This window comes from Podarcis raffonei, chromosome 7, assembly GCF_027172205.1.
Source record: "Podarcis raffonei isolate rPodRaf1 chromosome 7, rPodRaf1.pri, whole genome shotgun sequence".
NCBI lineage: Eukaryota > Metazoa > Chordata > Lepidosauria > Squamata > Lacertidae > Podarcis > Podarcis raffonei.
The window spans coordinates 38,471,888-38,497,694 of record NC_070608.1 but is presented as its reverse complement, the minus strand read 5'-3'; the positions used below and the strand labels follow the sequence as shown (position 1 = coordinate 38,497,694).

At 44.5% G+C, this 25,807-nt stretch overlaps 1 protein-coding gene across 1 annotated transcript; it reads right to left on the bottom strand.

Annotated features, from left to right (window-relative positions):
- Window positions 1-1,448: 1,448 nt before the first annotated feature.
- Window positions 1,449-21,921, bottom strand: LOC128417460 (transmembrane protein 68-like). The gene is made up of 7 exons (XM_053396140.1): window positions 21,783-21,921; window positions 19,975-20,349; window positions 18,200-18,364; window positions 16,320-16,510; window positions 14,691-14,751; window positions 14,071-14,210; window positions 1,449-1,733 (listed from the first exon to the last, which is right to left on the bottom strand). Exons 2-7 carry the CDS (start codon window positions 20,252-20,254, stop codon window positions 1,629-1,631), a joined length of 942 nt encoding a protein of 313 aa, XP_053252115.1. The 5' UTR covers window positions 20,255-20,349; window positions 21,783-21,921; the 3' UTR covers window positions 1,449-1,628.
- Between the last annotated feature and the right edge of the window lie 3,886 nt (window positions 21,922-25,807).

Sequence of the window (25,807 nt, the reverse complement as noted above, 5' to 3'; positions counted from 1 at the left end):
CTCCAATACCATCTGTTTGATTGTTTGGTTAAATTCTGCCATGCTGATTTTTCTGCAGGCAGCTCATCAAAAAGCTTCTTCACTCGTTGCTCCTGCAGTATGCTTTGCTTTCTCAGGAGCTCTAGAAATTCTAGGTTGACATACTTTGCCATACAGTGGCGTGTAAGAAAATGGCTTCTGCAGTTGCTATGCCTCCTTAATTGCTAGGTACACCCACACCTCCAACTAAGCTGGCGTGGTTTTGAAATGGGCTGGCATACCCCATTAAGTTGATATCCACCCTGCATTGTTGAAACTCTCACTATGTGGGCAGTGAGAACTTCAATCAATGATGCTATCAGGATTACAATAATGGATGAATACCACACAAAAATTGCAAGAAGTATGATTGATTTCCCATGACTGCTTAATTGGATATTTTCTGTAGATATTTCTCCAGGTTCTATTATTCTAGCATCATTATTTTAGTAAAAGGAACTAGTCACTTTGAGGAATTTTGTCAAAAAGCAGGATATAAATCTAAATAAATTAAATAAACCATTTAAAGACTAAGAAGCACACTGTGACTAAACTTCACCAAATTATTATTTCCATGGTACAATCTACATCCATGACACATTGCAAATGACCATAATACTGTGAGGCGTCATAAAGAATATCTGCCTCCGAGCTCTGTAATAACATTCCTCAACACACCCAATGATTTTCAGATCAAAAGCTTGGCCTTTGTTCACCGGGCCATACATCATCTTCAGAAACAAATGGCCAAAAAATTCTTGAATCCTGATCAGCCTACTCTGGTATTCATAACTGAGGCTATGGAAGAAAGAAATCAGCTAAGATGGGAACTTGAGTCTTTCAGGAGCTAAAAGATAAAGAAGATATTGTGTTTGTGTGTGTGTGTGTGTGTGTGTAAAAGCCTGGTTGCTCCAGTCACTCTGGGCGGCTTAGAACACAAAAAACCACAGCAACACATCATCAATTAAAAACTTCCTGATGCAGGATTGCCTTCAGATGTCTTCAGAAAGTTGTGTAGTTATTTATCTATTTGATATCTGATAAGAGGGTATTCAACGGGGGGTGGGTGCTACTGCGGGGCGGGCACCAGACCCAGATTCATAGTTGAGTTCGCTGTTTTCGTTAGATCAGTCACGAATTCCAGCTATCTTTTTGTTTTCTCTACTTTTCTTGCTATAAGTTTAAAATGATTTGCATTATAGGGCTCAAATCTTGGAGCACCCTTTTATAAACATAAAAGAAGTGCCACTGTTTTAATACAGGTAATTTATAGACATTACTCTTTCACATGTAATATTATTTCATGTTTCAGTTAAACACTCGCCTTCCCGTTATACTCTTTGATTCTGCCTCTATTAGTGCAAGTTCCCCAAAAAGGGGAATACTGGGTGTATTGAAGGATAGGGCAGGAAAGCACTTGTATGTCTTCAAAAATGTAGGACCTTCTGCACACACAGCAGGAGCTGAGCTACTGAGCTAGGGACCCTTCCAGATAATTAATAAACAATCCAGCACAATTCTGTGTATATCAACTTAGCTTTAATAACATGAGTATTAATGCTTGCTATTACAGACACCTTCTCATAAACGCTGCAACTATTTTATATGGACTAGTTAGCTTTGTAATGCTTATCAAATCGTTCTGAAAGAGCTCTTAATATATTTCCTGGCCTTTTTTGGTGTTTATCCCGAAGATTTTCAAGTGCAATCTTCGCCTATTGAAAGAAAACCAGAGGAATACATTGTGTTAGATTAATAGATTGCAAAATAGGTATTCACAGTTATTAATATCTGTGAGGAAAAAGCTAAAGGGATCAGAACCAGAGGCAACCCATTTATTCCAGCTATAGAAGCACAATATGTGACTTCTTTCTGGGATACACAACTGACTTTGTATACTCAGGTATGCTGCATGAGAGTCCTTGTCTCTCAACCCTCAAAAGTGGTTTCTTCAACATGGAGGGTTGGGCCAGAGCAGCCAGGGTGAGGAACCCCACCAGGAAACTGCTCATCTCTCAGTGAATCCAGCCCACTCTCTTTATGTTTACCAAGAGCACTGTATGAGAATGGCAGAGAAACAATCAAACATATGTGCCTTGGGCTGCTTTGTACACAGTAGCTACCTTGCATGGTTGTTACATTGTAGGATAAAAGGAGCGAACCTCAGGACAACCAAGGCATAACCCCTCGCAGAAAGAAATTTCTTATCTGCCCCTTTAAACAGGCAATCAATACCTGAAACTTGATGCAGCAAGAAAACAAGGAGAAAGTGCTTGGAGAAGGATCAGGCATACTAAACAATGTTCCAACCCTGTTCCCATCAGCCACCAGGACCCTACAGGATCCCTTTGGGAGTCAGCTTCCCAAGTCTTCCTTTGCTTGGACTCTGTCTTGTGTGCCGTGGGCTCTGTTTCGCACGTGTGGGCAGTTTGGGAAGGGCGCAAGAGGGCAGTTGATCAGTGGCCCCAAAGAAGCTCAGCTCAACAACTTTTTATGCGATTGACCAAAATTTTCATCAGGTGCAATTAGAATAAGATCTATTATTTGATTATTGATATAAACCTCCAGAATGTGTTTTGTATAGTCAACCCTAACATAGTGGGAAGAAGAAGTCCCATTGCATGAGCAGATCTCTCTTTGTACCATATAGTTTTTCCCATTTAATTAGTCTTGTCAGGGGCTCAGGAGCAGAAGCACAGGGGAGAGAGGAAATGGAGAGCGAAGGGGAGGAATCCGAGGGGAGCGTAGGGGAGTATGACAGTGACCCGAGAGATTCCATGAGCTTCTCCAGCGAATCAGAAGATTCCCAGAAGGGGGCGCCGATGGTGAGGGCAAGGGGGGTCCCAGGGGGGACGCACCAGAAGCAAGGGGCCAGCGGGGACTCCCAAGGCAGCAGCGGGGGATCAGGACCAGCTCCCCCACCAGAGCGCAGTGGGGGGGAAGAGTCACATGTGTCAGGACCAGCCTCTCCTCCAGCGGGGAGAGAAGATGAGTCAGGGCTGACCACGCCCCCATCGGAAAGTGGGGAAACGGAGGCGAGGTCAGTTCCAGCTAGCCTCCCCGAAGGAGGGAGCAGTGACAGCAGTGTAACGGTCAGAAGGAAAGTGGGAGGCTGGGCGCGCGCGCCAAGTTCAAATGTACAGGCGCGCGGGACAGCAGGAAACCCGGATTGGGAGCCAGGTCCTAAAGCCCGACGGAGGGAGGGGGAAGAGTCAGGGGACTCAGCGTCAGAAGAGTCTAGGAAGGGCGAGACCCCGACGGGCAGGCGGACCCAGAGGAGGAAAGAACAAAGGAAGAGGTGGAGCAAGGCTAGAGTCTTAAACTGGTGTCAGGGGGGGAGGAGATTCAGATGGAGCTTTGGCGGTCTAGAGTTTGAGACGTAGTGCTGCACGCTGCGGCTGTGGAAGTGAAACTGAACTTCAATAAAGACTTTTATACTAAACAACGAAGCAGCGTTGGTCCTTTGTGAGCTGGGACCTCGGGCAGCTCTGACAGTAAGCTCCATCTCTTAAGTATTCAACCCTCGCAGCGTGAGTTGGCGCAGCGAAGGGCAAAACTTGGTGTTTTGCGAGCTCACGAAGATAGGCAAAGATGACTACAGAGGAGAAGGTGACAGAACTGCAGAATGCAGTCTCGACGCTTTACGCAGAATTAGCAGCATCCAAGAAAAGAGAAGAAGAAGCAGCAGCGCTCTACCGGGATCTGCAAGCCAGGTGGGACCGTTGGGACAAGGAGGGGCTGCCAGGACCCAAGCCGGAGGGAGTTGGCCTCGGGAAGAGGGGGGGCAGCATAGTAGCCCACTTCAACGGGAGCCTGCAGCAGTATCCTAACTTCAGAGCAGACATAGTTTTCGCGCTCAATTTGCTTCGGAAAGACTTTAGAGATGAGGAGGAGAAAGTGGGCTTCATAATAACTCATCTGCATGGGGAAGCTAAATCGTGGCTGCGCACCTTATTGCGTGAAAATGATCCCGCCCTCCAAGATTCAAACGCTTTTATTGAAGCTATGGACGCTTGTTTTAAATCAACGGTAGATGTGGATGTGGCCAGGAGGGAAATGCATGGGCTGAGGCAAGGGAAAGCAACGGTGTGACAATATCACTCCCGCTTTTTTGCGTTAGTAAATGTGCTGGGATGGCAGAAGGACTCCGCTGCCGTCAGGGATCTGTTCTGGGAGGGACTGAATGGGGCCGTGAAAGATGAGCTGGCAAGGGGAGAGAGACCCAAAAGCACCACAGAAGTAGTCCAGAGAGCGCTCGCAATAGGGGTGCGCCTAGAAGACCGCCCTTGGAGCAGGGAGGAGGGACGTAGGGCAAACACACCAGCCAGAACAACTCCCTTCCTACCCAGAGAGACAGAGCACGCGCAATCCACACCTCCACTGGGGAGGGGAGAAGAGCCGATGGAGATAGGTGGTGCCAGGGCTCAGACAGCAAGCAGAGCCCAAACACCAGGAGCAGTCAAGGCGAAGGCTCCTAGAGGGAGCAGGAAGTGTTACATCTGCGACAGTGCACTGCACATGGCCAAAGAGTGTCCCCAGAGGATCCAGAAGCACACTGCAGCCTCAGCAACAGTAAAGGGAGCACTTCAGCAAGGGGAACAGCTGCAGGGAAACGACGAAGCCTGGTTGGAAACAGAAGCACTGGGGCTCAACCAGGCGAGTCAGTGAAGCAGTCCCCAGAGATTTTACAGCCCACAGACCCCCTCCCACCCAAACCAGTGGTGCAACTCACCGCATCGCTCCAGCTACCCGATGGGCTCACCCTGGAAGTCCCTATTACCATTGACTCTGGTAGCAATGCAGACTTTGTAGGAGTGTACTTCGTCAAGCAGCATCACATAGCACTCCTGCCAGCCATGATGCCCCTAAACGTCGTCACGGTCGATGGCAGGAAGATACTGGGAGGAGAGGTGGTACAGCAAACACCGCCTATGGTGATGCAAATTGGAAACCACCGCGAAGTCATCAGCTTCAACATCACCCACCTGTCGGACACGGCCATAGTGTTGGGCATGAGTTGGCTGGATAGGCACAGCCCGGCATTAGCATGGTACCAGCGGCAATTGACCTTCTGCTCTTCCTACTGCGCAGAACACTGCGTCCAGACCTGCCAGGAAGAAGAGGGGCAAGGGGATGAACCACAGCTACACCTAGGCATGGTACAAGCGGTACCCAACAAGTACAAGGCCTTTTTGGAGGTTTTCTGCGAGAAGGAAGCGGACAAGCTGCCTCCCCACCGGCCCTACGACTGCAAGATTGACCTCCTGCCGGGGGCGATGCTGCCGACTGGAAGACTGTACTCCATGTCTGAAGACGAAATGCAAGAACTCAGGGAGTTCATAGATCACAACTTGAAGCGGGGATTCATCCAGGAATCCAAAGCAGTGGGGGGCAGTCCCGTGTTTTTCGTGAAGAAGAGAGACACGCCCGAACGGAGACTCATAGTGGATTATAGAATCATCAATTCCAGGACAAAGCCCACAGCATTCCCCATGCCCAAGATTGACGACCTGCTCACGACGGTGAGGAAGGGACGGATCTTCACCAAGTTGGATCTACGAGGGGCGTACAACCTTATACACATGCGGGAGGGCGATGAGTGGAAGACAGCCATGTTTACGCCTTTAGGCACCTATGAATATCGAGTCATGCCGTTTGGTCTGCAAAATGGCTCCCATTGTTTCCAAGCCTTCATGCACCACGTGTTAGCGGGACTCCTCTACAAGAAGTGCGTCTGCTTCTTAGATGACATCCTGATCTTCTCGGAATCGCAGGAGACGCACGAGGAGGACGTCAAGGAGGTCCTGCAGAGACTACGGGAGCACAGACTTTACGCCAAGCTGGAGAAGTGCCAGTTCGACATGACGGAGGTGGATTTCCTGGGCTACAAGCTGTCCGACAAGGGACTCGCCATGGACAGCGCCAAGGTCCGCTCGGTGTTGGACTGGAACAGCCCGCGCAATCGGAAGGTGGTCCAGAAGTTCGTCGGCTTCACCAACTTTTATCGCAAGTTCATCAAGGGGTTCGCGAAGGAGACGGCGGCCATCACGGACACCCTCAGCTCCAAGAAGAAGAAGTTCACCTGGACGGACCAGGCGGAGCAGTCCTTTCGGAGGCTCAAGCGTCTCTTCGTGTCCGAAGAACAGCTGCTACACGTAAACCCCAGCAAACCAATAAGGGTTGAAACGGACGCCTCGGACAGAGCTGTGGGGGCGGTCCTGTTGCAGCAAGATCCGCAAGGGGACTGGAGGCCATGCGCATTCTACTCCAGGAAGCTCAGCAAGTCGGAGCAGAACTACACCATCTGGGACAGGGAGTTGCTGGCCATTCATGCAGCCTTCAAGGCGTGGCGGCACTTCCTTGTCGGAGCCAGACACACGGTGCAGGTCCGCACGGACCATAAGAACCTGGAGTACTGGCGCACGGCGAGGTTCCTGAACCAGAGACACATCCGCTGGGCGGAGTTCTTTGTGGATTTCGATTTCCGGATAGAATACATCCCGGGAGACAACAACGTCATGGCAGATGCGCTATCCAGGAAGCCGCAGTATCTCAAGGAAGCGGCACCGGCGGCGGCCAAACACATTTTCGCACCAAAAGCGTGGGCGTGCGCTTCAGCCGCCGTGGACCTGGACGCGGTGCGTCGCACGCTGCAGGCGGATTCGTTTGCACAATCCAAGATGGAGGAGGTGCGAAGCGGCACAGCGAAGGACGACGAGTTCCAGATACGCGACGGACTGCTCATCCGCAAAGGGGCTCTCTACGTACCGGGAGACAACCTCCGCGCGAAAGTCCTGCAGCAGCTACATGACGCGCCCAGCGCTGGGCACTTTGGCAAGGACAAGACGGCGGAATTAGTCACCAGGGACTTTTGGTGGCCCAAGGTGAGGGGAGAAGTCGCGGATTACGTTTCCAGGTGTGACACCTGCCAAAGGGCCAAACCAGTACACAGGAAGCCAGCGGGTCTGCTGGAACCGCTGCAGACGCCGCTCGAACCGTGGGAGAAAGTGGCCCTGGACTTTGTCACAGATCTGCCCAGCTCGCGAGGCAAAACAGCGGTACTCGTGGTCGTAGACCTGCTCACCAAGATGGCGCACTTCATTCCGTGCGCGAAGGTGGCCACAGCGGAACAGACTGCCAAGCTGTTCATAGACCACGTGTTCAAAGCTCACGGCTTGCCGCGGTCCATCCTGTCCGACCGGGGCCGCCAATTCATCTCGAGCTTCTGGCAGAAGCTGCTGGGCATCCTGAACGTCAAGATCAACTTAGCGTCGGCATGACACCCGCAGACCAACGGACAAGCGGAGAGGGTCAACGCCATCATGCAGCAGTACCTGCGATGCTACGCGAATCAACAGCCCTCGACCTGGGTGGACTACCTACCGCTGGCTGAGTTTGCCTACAACAACACGAAGCACGGGTCTACAGGGGTGACACCGTTCTTCGCCAACAATGGGCGGCATCCCAGAACCTTCCCGGGGTTAGAGACGAAGGGGGAGGGGGAGCCACGGGGGGGCAGAGCACTTAGCAGCAGAGTTACAGGAGGTCCACGAGCAACTCCGAAGGCACTTGGAACTAGCGAAACACGCCTACAAAACGCAGGCGGACAGGCACAGGAGGGTCGGGGAAGACATCCAGGTGGGGGACTGGGTCTGGTTAGCAGCCCAGGCAGTGCCGGCCAGAACGTTAGCTAAGGAGAAGGTCAGGCACAAGCAGCTGGGACCTTACCAGGTCGCGGCACAAATCAATCCAGTGGCCTTCCGGTTGACACTCCCGGAGGGCTCCAGAATGCACCCAGTCTTTCATAGGTCAGTGCTCACACCCTACAAGGCACCTCACAGGTTTCAGGCGCCAGGGAACGCACCAGACCCACGTAGCACATCGCCAACAGGGGAGGGGTCACAGAGGGCGACGCCACTCAACGAGGTCACGGAGATTTTGGACTCGAGATGGGGGGAAGAGGGAGTTGAATATCTCCTCGCCAGGGAAGGTACCCCAGCCAGCGCCAACGAGTGGGTACCGTGCTATGCCGTGGAGGAGCACTACCTCAAAAACGAGTTCCATTCAATCTTCCCACACAGACCCATGCCGGCGGAGTATTTCGACGACTGGCTTTTCACACCCACACTTTCAGCCAGTACGTTCCAGGGTTTCTCATCAGCTGAGGAGCTGATGCCAGAAACAAGCTCCCCGGAGGGGTCACTCTCGGGGTTTGTCACAGACCGCTCCTATTGGTGGGATACTCAACCAGAGGTGGGGTGGAGCAGGGAACTGCTGAGGGGGCCCTTACACACAGCCTCACCTGAGGGACCAGGAGGAGGGGAGGACATGGACGTGTTGGGGGAGGATCCTGGATTCGAGCACGACAGCAGGGAAATGGAAGCAGAATAAATCGACGTCGACGAGCCCATTGCGGGCGGGCCTGATCCCGCTGGCCGGTTGCACACCAGGGGGAGAGAACGGCATCCAGCACTCACACCCACAGCACTGGAGCACCCGGAACCCACACCCGAAGAGGGGGAGGGGGAAGGGGGGCTTCGAGGGGGGGATGGATGTCAGGGGCTCAGGAGCAGAAGCACAGGGGAGAGAGGAAATGGAGAGCGAAGGGGAGGAATCCGAGGGGAGCGTAGGGGAGTATGACAGTGACCCGAGAGATTCCATGAGCTTCTCCAGCGAATCAGAAGATTCCCAGAAGGGGGCGCCGATGGTGAGGGCAAGGGGGGTCCCAGGGGGGACGCACCAGAAGCAAGGGGCCAGCGGGGACTCCCAAGGCAGCAGCGGGGGATCAGGACCAGCTCCCCCACCAGAGCGCAGTGGGGGGGAAGAGTCACATGTGTCAGGACCAGCGTCTCCTCCAGCGGGGAGAGAAGATGAGTCAGGGCTGACCACGCCCCCATTGGAAAGTGGGGAAACGGAGGCGAGGTCAGTTCCAGCTAGCCTCCCCGAAGGAGGGAGCAGTGACAGCAGTGTAATGGTCAGAAGGAAAGTGGGAGGCTGGGCGCGCGCGCCAAGTTCAAATGTACAGGCGCGCGGGACAGCAGGAAACCCGGATTGGGAGCCAGGTCCTAAAGCCTGATGGAGGGAGGGGGAAGAGTCAGGGGACTCAGCGTCAGAAGAGTCTAGGAAGGGCGAGACCCCGACGGGCAGGCGGACCCAGAGGAGGAAAGAACAAAGGAAGAGGTGGAGCAAGGCTAGAGTCTTAAACTGGTGTCAGGGGGGGAGGAGATTCAGATGGAGCTTCGGCGGTCTAGAGTTTGAGACGTAGTGCTGCACGCTGCGGCTGTGGAAGTGAAACTGAACTTCAATAAAGACTTTTATACTAAACAACGAAGCAGCGTTTGTGAGCTGGGACCTCGGGCAGCTCTGACAAGTCTCAACAAGTTAAGGAGAGGGAAAATTGAGTGTTGGGCATAATGCACAAAGGTATATATAATGAACCCTATATCAGGTCATATAGAATGAAGAAATCAATATGTACAATACAGTTTAGAGCTGAAAGAGAGAGAAACCAAGAGGAAAAGAAATATTCTGCTTATATTATATTATATTATATTATATTATATTATATTATATTATATTTATTATATTATATTATTATTATTAGAATATCACAAACTCAGTACTCTATGACAGTCAATGAAGAAATTAGTTGGAAGATAAAAAAATGAAGCAGACATATTTTGAACACACCAATAAATCAGGAAAATTGTTAGTGTGGCAATTGAAAAAAAGTGAACAAAGAAATTTTATAAGCAAAATTAATATAATGGGAAAATTACAGAGAAGATGAAGGAAATAAGAGAAGCATTTGTGAAATGATTCTCAAAACTGTATAAGAAAGGAAAGGAAAGGAGTTTTAAAATAGAGGAATATATACTGGAAAAAATAGTAATCTGCCAAAAATAAAAGAGGAACAATTTGTGGCCTTAAATACTCAAATAACAGCTCAAGAAGTTTCAGATGCCATAAATTGGACAAAAAGTGGTAAGTCTCCAGGACCAGATGGATTAACGGCAAAATATTATGAAAAGTTAAGTGAACCATTAGTAAATCCATTGAAAGATTTGATGAATGAGATCTTAATGACAGGTGAAATCCCTGGAACATGGAAAGAACCTTATATAACATTGATCCCAAAACAAGATTCGGATTTAATGCAAATAAAAAATTACAGGCCCATTTTATTATTAAATAATGGTTATAAATTATTTGCAAACATATTAGCGAATAGGATGAAAAAAATCTTAGGTGAATATATACATCAACATCAGGCAGGGTTTTTTCCAGGCAGACAAATGAAAGAGAATATAAGAAATATTTTGAATGTGATAGAATACCTGGAGGTAAAAAATGAAAAAAAAGCAGCAATGATGTTTATAGGTGCCGAAAAAGCTTTTGACAATGTTTCCACTGTATTATAATACTTTGTTAGAAGCTGCCCAGAGTGGCTGGGGAAACCCAGCCAGATGGGCGGGATATAAAATTATTATTATTATTATTATTATTATTATTATTATTATTATTATTATTATTAATTTCCTGGGACTTCATGAAAAAAATACTTGAAGAAATTAATTGTGGATATAAATTTTTAAAAGGGTTACAAGCAATATATTCAGAACAAACTGCAAAATTAAGTGTAAATCAGGTGATAACGAATTAATGTAAAATACAAAAAGAAACTATAGGCAAGGATGTCCGTTGTCACCGCTATTGTTCATCCTGGTCCTGGAAGTACGTGCAAGAAATCTAAGCACGGACAAAGAGATTAAAGGGATAAAAACTGGGGCGGGGGGTGAATTTAAGCTGAAAGCCTTTGCTGGTGATTTAGTAATCACAGTAGAAAATCCAAAAAATTCTCTTCCTAGAGTAATAGAGAAAATTCAAGAATTTGGGGAAGTGGCAGGATTCAAATTAAATAGAAATAAAACTAAATTATTAGTTAAAAATTTAAAAGAGGAAGAGTATTGAGATAGTATTGAGATAGAAATCCATAAAAAAGTAAAATATTTAGGGATATGGTTAACTACAAGAAATATAAACATGTATAAAGACAATTATGAAAAAGTATGGTCTGAGATAAAGAGGAATTTAGAAATATGGAGTAGAATGAACCTTTCCCTACTAGGAAGAATTGCAGCGGTAAAAATGAATGTGTTGCCAAAAATGCTCTTTCTCTTCCAGACAGTCCCAGTAATGGTTAAGGATGATTGCCTCAAAAGATGGCAAAAAGATATCTCTAAGTTGACTTCTGGTTGGTTGCCTGGTTATGGCAGAGGGGAGTTCTTTTGGCTGAAAGAGCCCCGGTGCATTGAAGGCTGGGGAGACCGTGAGTGTTGCGGTACCCCAAAAAAACCCTCAGATTGAGCATTCTGAGGATCTGGTGTTTCTGCGGGTGCCCAGAATGACTCCCCCCGCTCCCCGGTAAGCTCTTGTAAAGAGCCCCGAGAGCGAGCGGGGTTGGAGTCGTGGGCACTTTGGAATCAACACGCTTTCTTCATTGCACGAAGCTCCGAGTCTGGCATTCTCAAATTTGGAAAATCTTCAGTAAAAAGGACTTAAAATTTGGACATTTAATTTGACAGGAAGGGACTTAAACACGGAGGTTGGTCCCTTTCCGCTGGAATAAAAGTGAAAACAGCTACTGCTGCCCGAAGCCGTGAGCTGATTAAGACTTTTAGAAAAAACCAAACTGGAAACGGAGTTGTTAGATACTAAAGTTAAAAATTTATCTAAACTGTATAATCTGCTTTTGGAGTGGCATACGAAGGATGAACAAGTTAAAGCTGTTATGATTGATTGGGCAAGAGATGTTGGACACAATATAATGTTGGAAGATTGGGAAAGGTTGTGGAAGAAATGGGTTAAGTTTACTGCATGTACTGTATTAAAAGAAAACGTCATGAAAATGATGTATAGATGGTACTTAACCCCAGTAATACTTGGAATAATAGGATTGGAATTACCCAAAAAAGATGTTAGATTATTTTTGTATGCAACCACAGCGGCAAGATTGTTATTAGCCAAAAAATGGAAATCCCAAGAAATCGCAACGGTGGAAGAATGGCAGATGAAGATGCTGGATTTTTGGGAGCTAGCTGACCTGACAGGAAGAATCCGTGGCCAGAAAGAAGAGGATCACCAAGAAGATTGGAAGAAATTTAAGGATTATTTAATTAATTTAATTTGATTTGATTTAATTTAATTTAACTAGTAGTCACTTGAAAGTACCAAATAGAGCTAGGATTAAAATAAGATTGAATTGTAACTAATTTGGATTTGGAATATTAAGACATGAAAGAAGATAGTTAATTGACATGACAGAATTAATTTTAGTAGAAAAATGATATTGGAGAGCTGTTATAAGGTGATACAATGAAATTCAGATAGGAGGGATCCGAGGAAGTCAATTAACAATTAAAGATAAATTGGGTTTCACAAGTAATATGTGGTTTAATTTTTTTGTTTTGCTTTTTTAGTATTTTAATGTGTTTTTCTTTTGTATGTTTTTTCTCTTTTCTATGTTATATTTGTTATAATTGTGGAAAATTTAATTTTAAAAAATTGGGGGGAGGGAGTTTATCTGGGGGGCAAAAGGCCAAGGATTAAACATAAGATACTTACAGATATAAAAGAAAGAGGAGGCTTTGCCCTCCCAGATTTTAAACTGTATTATGAGGCTGCATCTTTGGTCTGGATTAGGGACTGGATAAAACTGGAAAGGGAAGAAGCATTAGATTTGGAAGGTCATGATAACAGATATGGATGGCTTGCATTCTTATGGTATGGGAAAGGGAAAGTACATAAAGGATTTTACAATCACATAATTAGAAGATTATTAATGAGAGTGTGGGAGAGGTACAAAGATTTAATAGAACAAAAAACACCTTGGTGGTTATCACCAATTTGAAGCTTTGTTACTCAAACTGCTTGGCAAAAGGGGAAAGTGGCCCACATATAGAGACCTACTGAGAGACCAAGAAGGAAAATGGAAATTAAAAGATTATGAGGAAATTAAAGATCATGTGCAGAGTTGGTTGCATTACAGACAAAGGGTTTAGCTATACAATCTCTAGATTCCAAAAGGAGGTTATAGAAGAAGTGAAGTTATTGAAGAAAGCATATAGTATTCTGCTAGAATGGGAAACGAAAGATGAGGAGGTTAAATCAGTCATGATTAAATGGGCACAAGACATAGGACAAAATATACAATTTAAGGATTGGGAAAAGCTGTGGAAGGTAGATTTGAAATTTACAGATTGTTCTCTTTTGAAAAAAAATTATATGAACATAATGTATAGATGGTATATTACACCAGTAAAAATGGCAAAAATGTATAAAACTGGGTCAAATACATGTTGGAAATGTAAAGAAAAAGTAGGTACTTTGTATCATATGTGGTGGGAATGTAGATAAGTTTTTTAAAAAATTGGGAGGTGATATACAATGAATTGAAAAAGTGTTCAAAATGACATTTGTAAAAAAACCAGAAGCATTTTTGTTAGGGATTTTAGGACAACACCTGCCAAGAAAAACAAAGAACTTATTTATGTATGCTAAAACAGCGGCAAGAGTCTTGTTAGCACAAGGATGGAAGAATGAGGAAATCCCAATGAAAGAACAATGGCAAGAAAAACTGATGAGCTATGCGGAGTTAGCAAAGTTAACACATAAAGTGCATGAGAAGGACAACCATGCCTTCAAGGAAGAATGGGAACTATTTACAAAACTATTCAAAAAGACAACAAATGGATTTGGACTCATTGGCAGGTTTTGAATAAACATCCACAAATTTAGTAGTAGAACATATGACAGAAAAGGTAATGATATGTACAACTTTACAACATGCAGAGAATCATATGTATGAACAAATCAGAGAGGGGAGCTGAAGGTCTCTGGAGGGCGGGAGAGGGAGGGAGGGGAGAAATGTAATTGGTTATATTTGATTTATAATTTGATTTGTTAAATATGCTTAATAAAAATATTTTTTAAAAGAAAAAAAGGAAAAAGAAATATTCTCCTTTTAAACTTCCAAGTTTAGAGTTAACTTACTCTTTGAGCCAGCTCTACAGCTGTTATATTTGGATCATATGGGATGGGTTCTCCAATAAATGTCCTCAATTTCACTGGAAACCCTCCGTAAATGGGAAGAACCATACATCGAGTTTTATCATACAGCCATTTTGTCAGCCCTGTATATGAAATGGAAGAAGATTCTGAAGTAAAGTGACACCATATCAAATTTGAAATTAGTTGACATTCTCAGTGTTTAGCAATTGCAATAAATACATCCCAGAGAGGAAGAGTTAAATAAAGTGAGTGCTTGGGAAAAGAGATACAAGATATTCAGTCAGCTCTTCTCAGCTCTTTGCAATCAGTCATAAGTTGTGTACAATAGACTGCAGAATATGGTATGTTTCCTGTTCAGTTCCCCTCCATGTTAGGGTTGCTCCCACATTTATCGATTATAGCTTTCTGTTAAATCTAATAGAAAACTAAGCAAGGGCATGTTCACTCAGTACTGAGGCAGGCAGCACAACATTGCAGATAAGTGTACATGGAATAAAATCTATCAGTGAATAGTAAATAGATATTCTTTTTAAAATATCATTCTATATTATTAAAATGTATATTGCCTGAGATCTCTTGATCAACCGAGGCATTTAACTTACTTGTCTTTCCAATGGTCCTGTATGCTTCACAACTGTTTTGTGTAAAAATAGGGATGATGGGCTAAAAAAATAAAAGATGAAACAAATATGAAAAGAAAGGTGAGGACTGGATAATTATTTTGTCCCAACCATCCTGCCTTTATTTTTGTTATGGACTACGAAGAATGCTTCACATCTGGGATTATAATGAGAAGCAACTCATAAATGATAATGTATTTGGCTTTATTTATTTATTTTAATTACTTTTTTTGATTTTCAAAAACAAAATTAAATAAAACTTTAACATTCAACCTTTTTTATCTTCTTATTTACCCTGCGCAATTTCGCGCCCCGACTTCCCTCCTTCCCTGCTTTGGTTTTCCCAGTTTACATCCATTCCTGCAGATTCTTAATTACATTCTATATACATCATGTTAGCCCTGCTACAGTTTTTAAACTTCTACAGTTATTTCGTATATACACAACAAATTTACTCCACTCCTCCTCAAACTTTGTCACTTTTTGGTCTCGAATTTTATAACTCATTTTTGCCAATTCAGTATACTCGAATAATTTCGTCTGCCACTCCATTAGGGTTGGTAACTCTAGGGATTTCCACTTTCGGGCCACAAGAATCCTTGCGGCAGTCGTGGCATACAAGAATAATTTGCAGTCTTCTTTTCTCACTTCATCTCCTATTATCCCTAATAAAAAAGCCTCTGGTTTCTTTGGGAATGTATATTTTTTTTAAAAAATCATTGTATATCATATCCCAAAACTTTTTCATTTTTTCGCATGTCCACCATATGTCGAAAAATTCTCCATCCTTTAATGTACACTTCCAGCAGGCTCTATCTCGCATTTTATACATTTTTGCCAATTTACTCGGGGTTATATACCACCAATACATCATTTTACTTAGGTTTTCTTTTAGAGTGGAACACGCTGTGAATCTCATACCTTCATTCCATAGTCTTACCCATTTGTCGTAGTCAATGTTATAACCGAAATCTACTGCCCATTTTATCATTACTTCTTTTATTAGTTCATCTTTGGTATCCCATTCCAATAAATGTTCATATATTTTAGATAGGAGTTTTGTTCTGCCTTCTAAAATTTCAATTTGGTATCTTGATTCCCCCCCCCCTGCTAAATCCCAATTTCTTATCCTCTTTTAATAAACCATTCACCTGGTGATTTTGTATCCATCCCATAAAAGCACTTTTTATATTGTCATATGGTTTTAGCTTCCACCCGTTCTCAGCTTTCACTAAAATATCTTCATAAGTTAGTCTCTTCCCTTCCATATTTAACGTTTTTATTGTCAGTACATCTATCGGGGATAGCAACCAAGGTGTAGTTCTTTCTACTAAATTTTTATTCTTGTCCCATACCTCATACAGGACACCCCTAAATATATGGTTTGTAAATCCTTTATGTATTTTCACCTTATTATACCATAAGTAGGAGTGCCACCCATATCTATTATTGTGCCCTTCTAGATCCAGTAAATCGGTGTTTTTCATTTGACTCCCAAACAGGATATTTGCCATCCTCAGCTTTTTTGGATGCTGGATCAAGGATGTCAACATATTACATCTTATCTAGGATATTCGTAAAGGCAATACAAATTGCACAAAGATCACTCACCACTTTCGCCTCCAAAGCTGCCTGAGCAAAACCTGTGCGTTTCTCCCACATTATGCCGTAATCATGACTATACAGTGCTTCTCTAGCTCCACCAGGTGCAATGCCCAGTAAATGGCCTTTCTTCATTATTTCCACAATTTCAGCTTTCTTGTAAAATTTCAACCCGCTCACATAAAAAACCATCTGCAGCCCTGAAAAAATAAGCCCCAAATAGAAGAATGCATTTTATGTGAAACTTATTTAGGAAATAGTGTGGATTCAATACAAGTGTCATTATTCCAAATATATTGCACTATTATGGATCACAAGCATAGCTCTCTGCTAATACATTTCAACTAGGATTTCATGGATGGGGACTTTAGGCTAATTCCTCTTTTGCTCAGTGGTTCTGACAGTAGGCTTTTTTTTTGGAAAGCACATTGAGTGGGGTTGAGTGCTGAGGTGGCCACTTTTTAGACATGTGTTCCTCAGATCTGTAATACATTCAAGTTTGCATTATGATAAAAATACAGTTCACAGTGCCTTGCTGCACCATCCAAACCTTCAATCCCTTTAGGGTGCAGAGCTTTTGGATACAGTGGTACCTCGGGTTACATACACTTCAGGTTACATACGCTTCAGGTTACAGACTCCACAATCCAGAATTAGTACCTCAGGTTAAGAACTTTGCTTCAGGATGAGAACAGAAATCTTGCTCCAGCAGCGCGGCAGCAGCAGGAGGCCCAATTAGCTAAAGTGGTGCTTCAGGTTAAGAACAGTTTCAGGTTAAGAATGGACCTCTGGAACGAATTATGTACTTAACCTGAGGTACCACTGTACAGTAGACACACACACAGAGAGAGAGAGAGAGAGAGAGAGAGAGAGAGAGAGAGAGAGAGAGAGAGACATGGCACAGAGGAGACTATGCTGATGGAAAACTGCCTCCACCAGCTGAGATTGGTACACAGATATATGAGTGGAGGTTATATGCTGCATTAATTAACCTAGTAGAAAAACTCCAAACAGCACTCTGTGCTACTGGGCCTCTTTGGACTGCTTCCTTCCTTCCTTCCTTCCTTCCTTCCTTCCTTCCTTCCTTCCTTCCTTTAAATGACCTTTCTGTGATGTCATAGTTTCCTGGTGTGGTTGCTGTGTGCATGCAGAGGAAGATGATGTGGGGGGAGAGGCAGTGGAGGGCCATGACCAGTACAGCAAGGGTGTCACATGTGTTTGACTGCAGTGTCACATGGGGGCATAAAAGCTGTGTGTGGGAGTGCTTGATTGGCCATGTGTTTGGGTGGGGCCATGTTTTCTGGGATCTGTGTGCAGATTTGGTGATTGGTTGGACTTGCTATGAAAGCCATGGACATGTCTTTGGGGCTTCACTTGGGCTTCTGCCCTTTTCCTTAGCTGTAGCTCCCACCCCATCCCAGCTGCCACCCAGTGGTGTTTAAATACAGAGGTACAACAGTTGTACAACAAAGCATAGAATTTCTGCATGGAAACCATTTCTGCTGATTCAGTTGTGAATTGGAAATAATAATTCAGCCTACATTCATTTTGTCTTACTAGTAAAGACATGGTGAGAAAGTATTTTTAATCTTTTGTTGGAATGTGCACAGAGTGGCTGGGGAAACCCAGCCAGCTGGGCGGGGTATAAATAATAAATTATTACTATTATTATACCTTCATCTGCACTAACTAAACTATTTCACCTGTTGCTGCTATTTCATTTATCAGTTGTTTTTCACCTGTTTTCCTGATACATAGTTTTATATTTTATAGCATTGTTTCAAAGCTTATAGCATTGTTTTTTGTCATATTTTACATGAGTTAAATTCAATTTTAATTTTAATTTGATTTTTGTCATATTTTACATGAGTTAAATTTAAATAGTTTACCTGGTATCCAATTCCCCGAACGATGAATTAATGAAAAGCACACTCTCCCCGTCTCTAAAAAATATCTAGCCACAAATAAGACATAGCCGAGAGGAGCAACTCCATGATAATAAATAATAATCCCTGGTCCTTTAGGGAGATGTTCCATGCCAGTAACTTCATAACCTGAAAATAATACGAAATGCAACAAAGAAATATCACAACCATTATTGGCAGAAATCAGAGTGGTTCAGAAAAAAAATGAAATTTAAGATCAGGTTGAAAGCTCTGTTATATGCTTTTGAATTATGAAGCTGGAGGAGACTCTTGAGAGTCCCATGGACTGTAAGAAGATCAAACCTATCCATTCTTAAGGAAATCAGCCCTGAGTGCTCGCTGGAAGGACAGATCCTGAAGCTGAGGCTCCAGTACTTTGGCCACCTCATGAGAAGAGAAGACTCCCTGGAAAAGACCCTGATGTTGGGAATGATTGAGGGCACAAGGAGAAGGGGTCGACAGAGGACGAGATGGTTGGACAGTGTTCTCGAAGCTACCAGCATGAATCTGACCGAACCGCGGGAGGCAGTGGAAGACCGGAGTGCCTGGCATGTTCTGGTCCATGGGGTCACAAAGAGTCGGACACGACTAAATGACTAAACAACAATGACAATATGCTCCAGCATTCTGGATGCTAGGTTGTCATCATTTCTCTGTGGTGGTCCCTTAATGAATAAAGGGATTTCTCGTCTCGTGGAATGTTCCTTCCTTGCTTCCTTTTGAGCACAGCTGGAAACATTTTTGCCCAGACTTTGAGTGAGCTAAAACTGTGTTTTGCTGTTTTAGTCTACTTTAAGCTTTTATATAGGGTTTAGCCCTTGAAACAGTTTAATATGTTGTTAAAGTTATACTAATTTTTTCTGAGACTTTTTTAATTTAAAGAGTAGTATCCCCCTTCTGTATGAGAGCTATCTAGGGCCTGCATTATATTTCTTCCCTGTCCCTAAGAGCTCCAACTTCAGGCATCTTCAGACCATTCTCAGAATCACTTTCTACCAAGTGAGAAAGCTGCTTCCTAGACAGACACACCCTTGACCATGCCCTAAGTAGCCACACGGTCTCATCCTTATGGCCCAAACTTGGTTTTAGTCGTGTATTTCTGATTTAAGTTTCAACACTTACAGTAACATGAGACTTGTGGGAAGCATTGAGAACATATAAAGAGTCCTATGGATCAGGCCAAAGGCCTCTGTATTAGGCCATCCTGTTTCCCGCAGTGTCCGTCTAAATTAGTAGCCATCACCACATCCTGCGCTGGCAAATTCCATAGTTTGTGTACATACAGTGGTACCTTGGGTTACAGATGCTTCAGGGTACAGACGCTTCAGGTTACAGACTCCGCTAACCCAGAAATATTACCTCGGGTTAAGAACTTTGCTTCAGGATGAGAACAAAAATTGTGCTCCGGTGGCACGGCAGCAGCAGGAGGCCCCATTAGCTAAAAGTGATGCTTCAGTTTAAGAACAGTTTCAGGTTAAGAACGGACCTCCGGAACGAATTAAGTATTTAACCCGAGGTACCACTGTACATAAATAAATAGCCATGCCTTTGTTTTGATCCTTATGTAGCCAACCCAAACTTGTAGCTGTTGTGACTCTGAGGGGGGTTCAGAGGTCCAGTCCGGATTCACTGTGGCAACTATTGTTCCATTGCTTCAAGCCTGAAATTCTGATCCCATCCTATGAAATTATAGTGACTCATAAGGAAGAATTATTGCTATGAAAGAAACTTTTACTCACCGTGCCATATCTTTCCATATATATTTGTAATATGAGCAATAAATTTCCTTGGCTTTTTCCAAATTTTGCTATCAGGACCAGTTTCTTGGTGCTTATTCATCTTCATGTAAACATATAGCCCAAATGAGCAAGCACAGCCAACCAAATATATATCTATCATTAATGAAGAAAGCAAAATCAGAAGCTTACGAAACCACCAAGGGTGAACCACTGAGCTCAGGTATTCTTCTAAATAAGGAAAACTAATCAAGTTTTGCAGCATTTGAGTGAACCAGCTCATTGTTTCCTGATCTGAAGCACCAAGCGTATGCCAATGAAATAAATATATGAAGTGAAATTTTCTTCAGTTGTGATGCTATTTCCCCCACTGTTTACCTGGAAAACAGAAAATGCAGTACATTGGTTTGATCTGCCATCCCAGAAACATTCATGAATACAAGAAAATCTCATGCTGCTTAATATTTTCCTAGTTTTCCCCACCCCACTGCAACTTGCTCAGTTGCTGTATTGTGTTTCCAACGTCCATCATGGAGATTTACAAAATTAGAAATATATGACTTCATCATTTATCTGTTGTAAAGCAAGCTGGTTTCATTCCACTGCTGAAGGTTTTTGTTTGTTTTGTTTTGTTTTTTGCATTTTCAAAAACAGGAATAAAGAGCATGTTTTATCCAACATAGGCATGATGCCTTGAAGTAAAGTTGAAGGTCTGGCAGGGCAAACCTCCTCTTTCTTTTCATCAAGCATAATTTTAAATTTTACTCTGGGCTTCATTCCCTGCCATATGAACCTTAATACTTTTTTCTGCCACTCTATGAAACATCAGATATCATTTATAATTGGAAGGACATTCATTTTGATGGCCAAAACAGTGATAGCTTCATTCTCTCCCATATTTCCAAATCTTTCTTTCTTTCCAAGCTTTTACATAGTTGTCTTGATAGATATTATGTTTTTTTATTGTTAACCAAATCCCCAGATATTTTATTTTTGTTTCTATTTCCCACCCACATTCCGATTCAATGTCTTTTTTCTTTGATTATTCTTTATTTTTTTAGCAGCATCTTGATTTTCCCTTTATTTTGTTTGCAGCCAGCCAATTTTACAAATCTACTTATCCCTTCTGTCACTTCCAGTATGCTCATTCTGGGTTGTTCTAAGGTTAATACGATGTCATCCGCGAATGCTTTCAATATGTAATTTTGCTGGCCCACTGTTGTTACATTGATTTTATTCTTAATCCTTATATTTTGAGCCAGTACTTCTAATATTAATATAAATAACAGCAGGGACATTGAGCAACCTTGCCTCATCCCTTTATATATCATACATTTTCCTGATGTGTTGTTTACAATTATATTGGCCGTCTGCTCATTATAGATTGATTTTATACTTTTTATAAAGGTCTCCCCAACCCCCACTGCTGGAGTATTAAGGAAAGTGAGAAAGGGTCACTTCTCCAAGAGCCTGGCAAGGCGCTCTGCAGCCACAGATATATCATGTGATGTATTGAGATATTGTGGAATTTAGCTGGTAATATATTGTGATGTTATAAACCTGATATCGCCCAGCCCTAAAGCACATTGAAAGACAGACAGCATTTCTCTCTCTCTCTGCTGATGCCTGCACAGGAAGTGACATATAGCACAACTACTAGCACATTTGCAAACGAAGCAGGGTCCAGTATGGTTTCAAATTGAATGAGAGACTTTGATGAAATTCCTGCATTGCAGGGGGTTGACTAGATGACCCTTGGGCCCCTTCCAACTCTACACTTTATGATTCACTGAACAAAATTTTTTACTTACATTCCTGGTAAGCCTAAATTGCCTTTGCTTCAGTCACCTCTCTCTGGGAGCAGCAGAAGTCTTGTCTGGTGCACTTTTCCATAGACTAATTTCCACCCCTATGGAGACATGTCCCTTTATGTGGCTGTTTAAAGAGACTCTGATGGGTGTGCCATCTGTATGAGGAAACGAAGAATTGTGAAAAAGAGGGAGGGCTTGTGGAGGCTGCTTCTTGGAAGTTGTGGCCATTTTAATTAAATGTAAGTTATGGGGTCAAGATGTGCTTGCAAAATATCCTGCAATACGTAAACCTTGATAACATGTTCTGTTTGCAATATTGAATCCTAGCGCTGCATCAGGAAAAGTATTTGCATTGGACCTCTCTCTTTAATTCTCTTTAATTCAGAGCAATAATCACATACACATATGGTGGTCTGTTTTACTCTATTTTTGAGGGGAGAGGTATTCGTTGTGACAGAGTAGTAGTACTTTCCTGCATTAAGGGGTTTGATCAACAGGGGAGAAATAATTTGATAGCTTTACCTTGTTTAATTTGTTTGACATGATTAGTTTCTTCTAACTTTTTTTTTGGGGGGGGGAGTTTTCCACATCTACAATAGCAATCATATTGCACAATAACATACTGTGTCACAGAAAACCAGTTGTTGCCTAAGGAGTAAAGATAGTATTGCGGCACGTGTGTTACCTCCCTTTCCTGGTAGCTTCTCCCCCTTCAAATAAGGTACCAGATAGGATCACCCTGCAATACATAAAGATTATGTATGGTAATCTTGGGGATTACCAGGACGTTGAAGGTTCTATGGAGATCAAAAGCGAGTTCCCAATGGCTTTGCAGCTCCATTTGTTGCTGGACTGACCTGGCTGTCAAACTGTGATCTATGGACTCCAAAGCACTCCTGCAGCAGGCTGCCTCGAATTTCCTTCCCAGCGAGCAGCAGATTTCCCAGAAAATAAAACCAAGGAAAATACCTACTGCTTAGGTATTGAAGCCCCAGTAGCAGCCGCCGCAAGGGGGGTGGAAGTATTGGGACCCCTAATGGGAGAGGAAGGGCAGTTGCCACCCCAATACAAGGCCTACTGGGACGTGTTCTGTGAGAAGGAGGCAGACAGTTTGCCTGCACATCGAACTTATGACCGTAAAATAGACTTGCTATCGGGGGCTCAGATGCCCAGAAGCCGATGTCTATTTGATGTCTGAGAAGGAGCTGACATCTCTCAAGGAGTTTCTCGAGAAGAGCCTGGCACGGGATTTTACCCAGCCATCCAAGGCGCCAGAGGGCTCTCCCATGCTGTTTGTAAAGAAAAAAGACACACCCAAACTGTGTCTCTGCATGGACTTTCACCAGATTATCCGCATCATGGTGCCCAATCGCTATCCCTTACCATGCATTGGGGATTTGCTAGAGAGGTTGAGGTCTGCAAAGATTTTAACAAAGCTGGATTTAAGGGGTGTGTGGGTGGTGCTGTGGGTTGAACCACAGAGCCTAGGAATTGCTGATCAGAAGGTCAGCGGTTCGAATCCCAGTGACGGGGTGAGCTCCCATTGCTCGGTCCCAGCTCCTGCCAACCTAGCAGTTTGAAAGCACATCAAAGTGCAAGTAGATAAATAGGTACCGCTCCGGCGGGAAGGCAAACGGTGTTTCCGTGCGCTGCTCTGGTTCGCCAGAAGCGGCTTAGTCATGCTGGCCACATGACCTGGAAGCTGTACACCGGCTCCCTCGGCCAATAAAGCGAGATGAGCGCCGCAACCCCAGAGTCGGTCACGACTGGACCTAATGGTCAGGGGTCCCTTTACCTTTACCTTTACAATTTGATACGTATGAGGGAGGGAGATGAGTGGAAGACAACATTCTGCAGTTATGGCAGTTTCAAATACTTGGTCATGCCTTTCGGGTTTCAATCAGGGACAGTTATGTTGCAAGCATTCATCAACCATGTGTTGGAGAACCTGGTGGATATGCAGGTCATTTGTTATCTTCTGATCTATTCCGAGAACCCAGAACAGCATGTACGTCACATGACAGAGCTACGAAGGCTGAGAGAGCATTGCCTTTACACAAAGTTGGAGAAATGCCAGTTCCACGTCTCAGAAGTAGAGTTCTTGGGGTACCGTATAACGCCAAGTGAAATGCACATGGATCTGGCCAAGGTGCAGGTGGTAGTGTCGTGGAAGGAGATCAAAACAAAAAAGGACTTGCAAAGGTTTTGGGGGTTTGCGAACTACTATCACAAGTTCGTGTCTGGCTACTCCAGGCTCACGGCGCCTCTTACGGACTCCTTGAGGGTAAAATAAAACCCTTCCTGTGGACAGCAGAGGCTCAGCAGGCATTTGAGCAACTCAAGGCCGTATTCACCTCAGAGGAGTATCTCGCCCATGCCGACTCCCAGCATGGTGGTGGAGACCAATTCCTCCAATAGGGCGTTGGGAGTGGTGCTGCTTCAAGAAGACTGGAATGGCGATCTGTGCCCCAGTGGCATAGTTAGCTGCATGGGCGGGACGAGCTGGGGGGGCCAGGATGATCCGCTGTGCACGCGGCAATGAGCCATTCCGCAGTGTGTGGCGGCGGCGAGGCAAGCCCCTCACTGTCTGCCTTTTTGTCACCCCCTTTGTCAGCCCCGGGGCAGACCGCCCCCACCCCACCCCCTTCCTACGCCCGTGCTGTGCCCGTGTGCCTTTGTCAGGTGTGGGCTGGCATCCTGCTTAATAACAGCACACAAGACTTAATTAACTGGTACATTTACTGCAAGCAGCAATTAGTCTCTGACTGCTCTATTGGAGTATGTGCTCATCACAGTCAAGTTGAATCTGAAGAGCCCTTCCGGTTTCTGCAGAATATCCTGAACTTCTGACCCTTATGTTTTGGGGCTTGTTTTCTTTCTAGGACTTTCTGTATTCACCTAGTTTTGGGACTAATGGTATTAGTTTCCTCCTCTTCCTGTGAGGAACTACTCGCTCTCCTTTGTGCTGGGCATGACTGTGCTTCTTGTGAGGGCTGGCTGCCTCCAGCCTGCTCTGCCAAAGCAGATAAGCTGCATTCCTTTCAGCTCTCAAAAGAGGGGGGTAGACAACCCCCCTGTTTCAACTGTTTGAGAAGTATACAAGCCTCTCTGCTCCCTCTGCATCTGCCTGCATTCTATTTCAGGCAGTATGTCTTTGCTTTGGGCTGGTGTGTTCACAACACCACTCCCTCCCCTATAATCCTCCTCCTCCTGCTCCCCCTCCTCCTGAGGCTCCCTGTCTGTGTTTTCCCACCAGTCATTCTCACTCTCTTTTTCCTCCTCTTGAGAGTTCCTGACTATGCTGCCCCCCCTCCTTCAGCCTCACTTTTGCCATCTTCTTCCACTGCCTTCTCCTCCTCCCTCCACCCTTCTGGGTTTCGGCTTGCTGAGGCACCTGCGGTGGAATTCTACCTGTAACCTAGGGGCATGCACATTTTTGGAATCCTCCGAAGAATTTTCCTCACTCCCATAACCTTTCCAAGAATTTCCCTCATTCCCATAAACTTTCCAAGATACTCAATATTGCAATCTCCTTCCCCTTCAGCCAGAGTCCAGCAACTGTGGCACTTCATATTCCTTTTCACCTTCCACAATGATTGGTTGTGTGTGGGGGGGGTGCCTCCTTGGGCACTTGATACGGGTGTGCAGGGTTCATGAGTGACAATAAGGACCTATGGAATACAGAGTGTATCTTCATGGAGGTGGGCAAACAAAGCCTGAATGATACATGGCTAATTTGTTCCACTCCTTCAAATGGCCCCACCCTCTGAAGGTCCAACTTCCGGCACCATCCTTTTGTAGACAGTCACACTTGGTCCCCCACCCTTATCTCCTTGCCTTGTTTTCTATGCTTATCCACCTCCCTCTTATATGCGTCTTTCACCTGTTCCAACTGCTCTCGTAGTAAGCTGTGTAGAGCCGCCAATTCCTCTGCCAGATGTTCCGCAGCTGGGACTGACATGTTGTCTTCCTGTCCTGGAAAGGTGTGGGGTGACTTCCCAGGCTGGCAAAGAAGGGAGACTGTT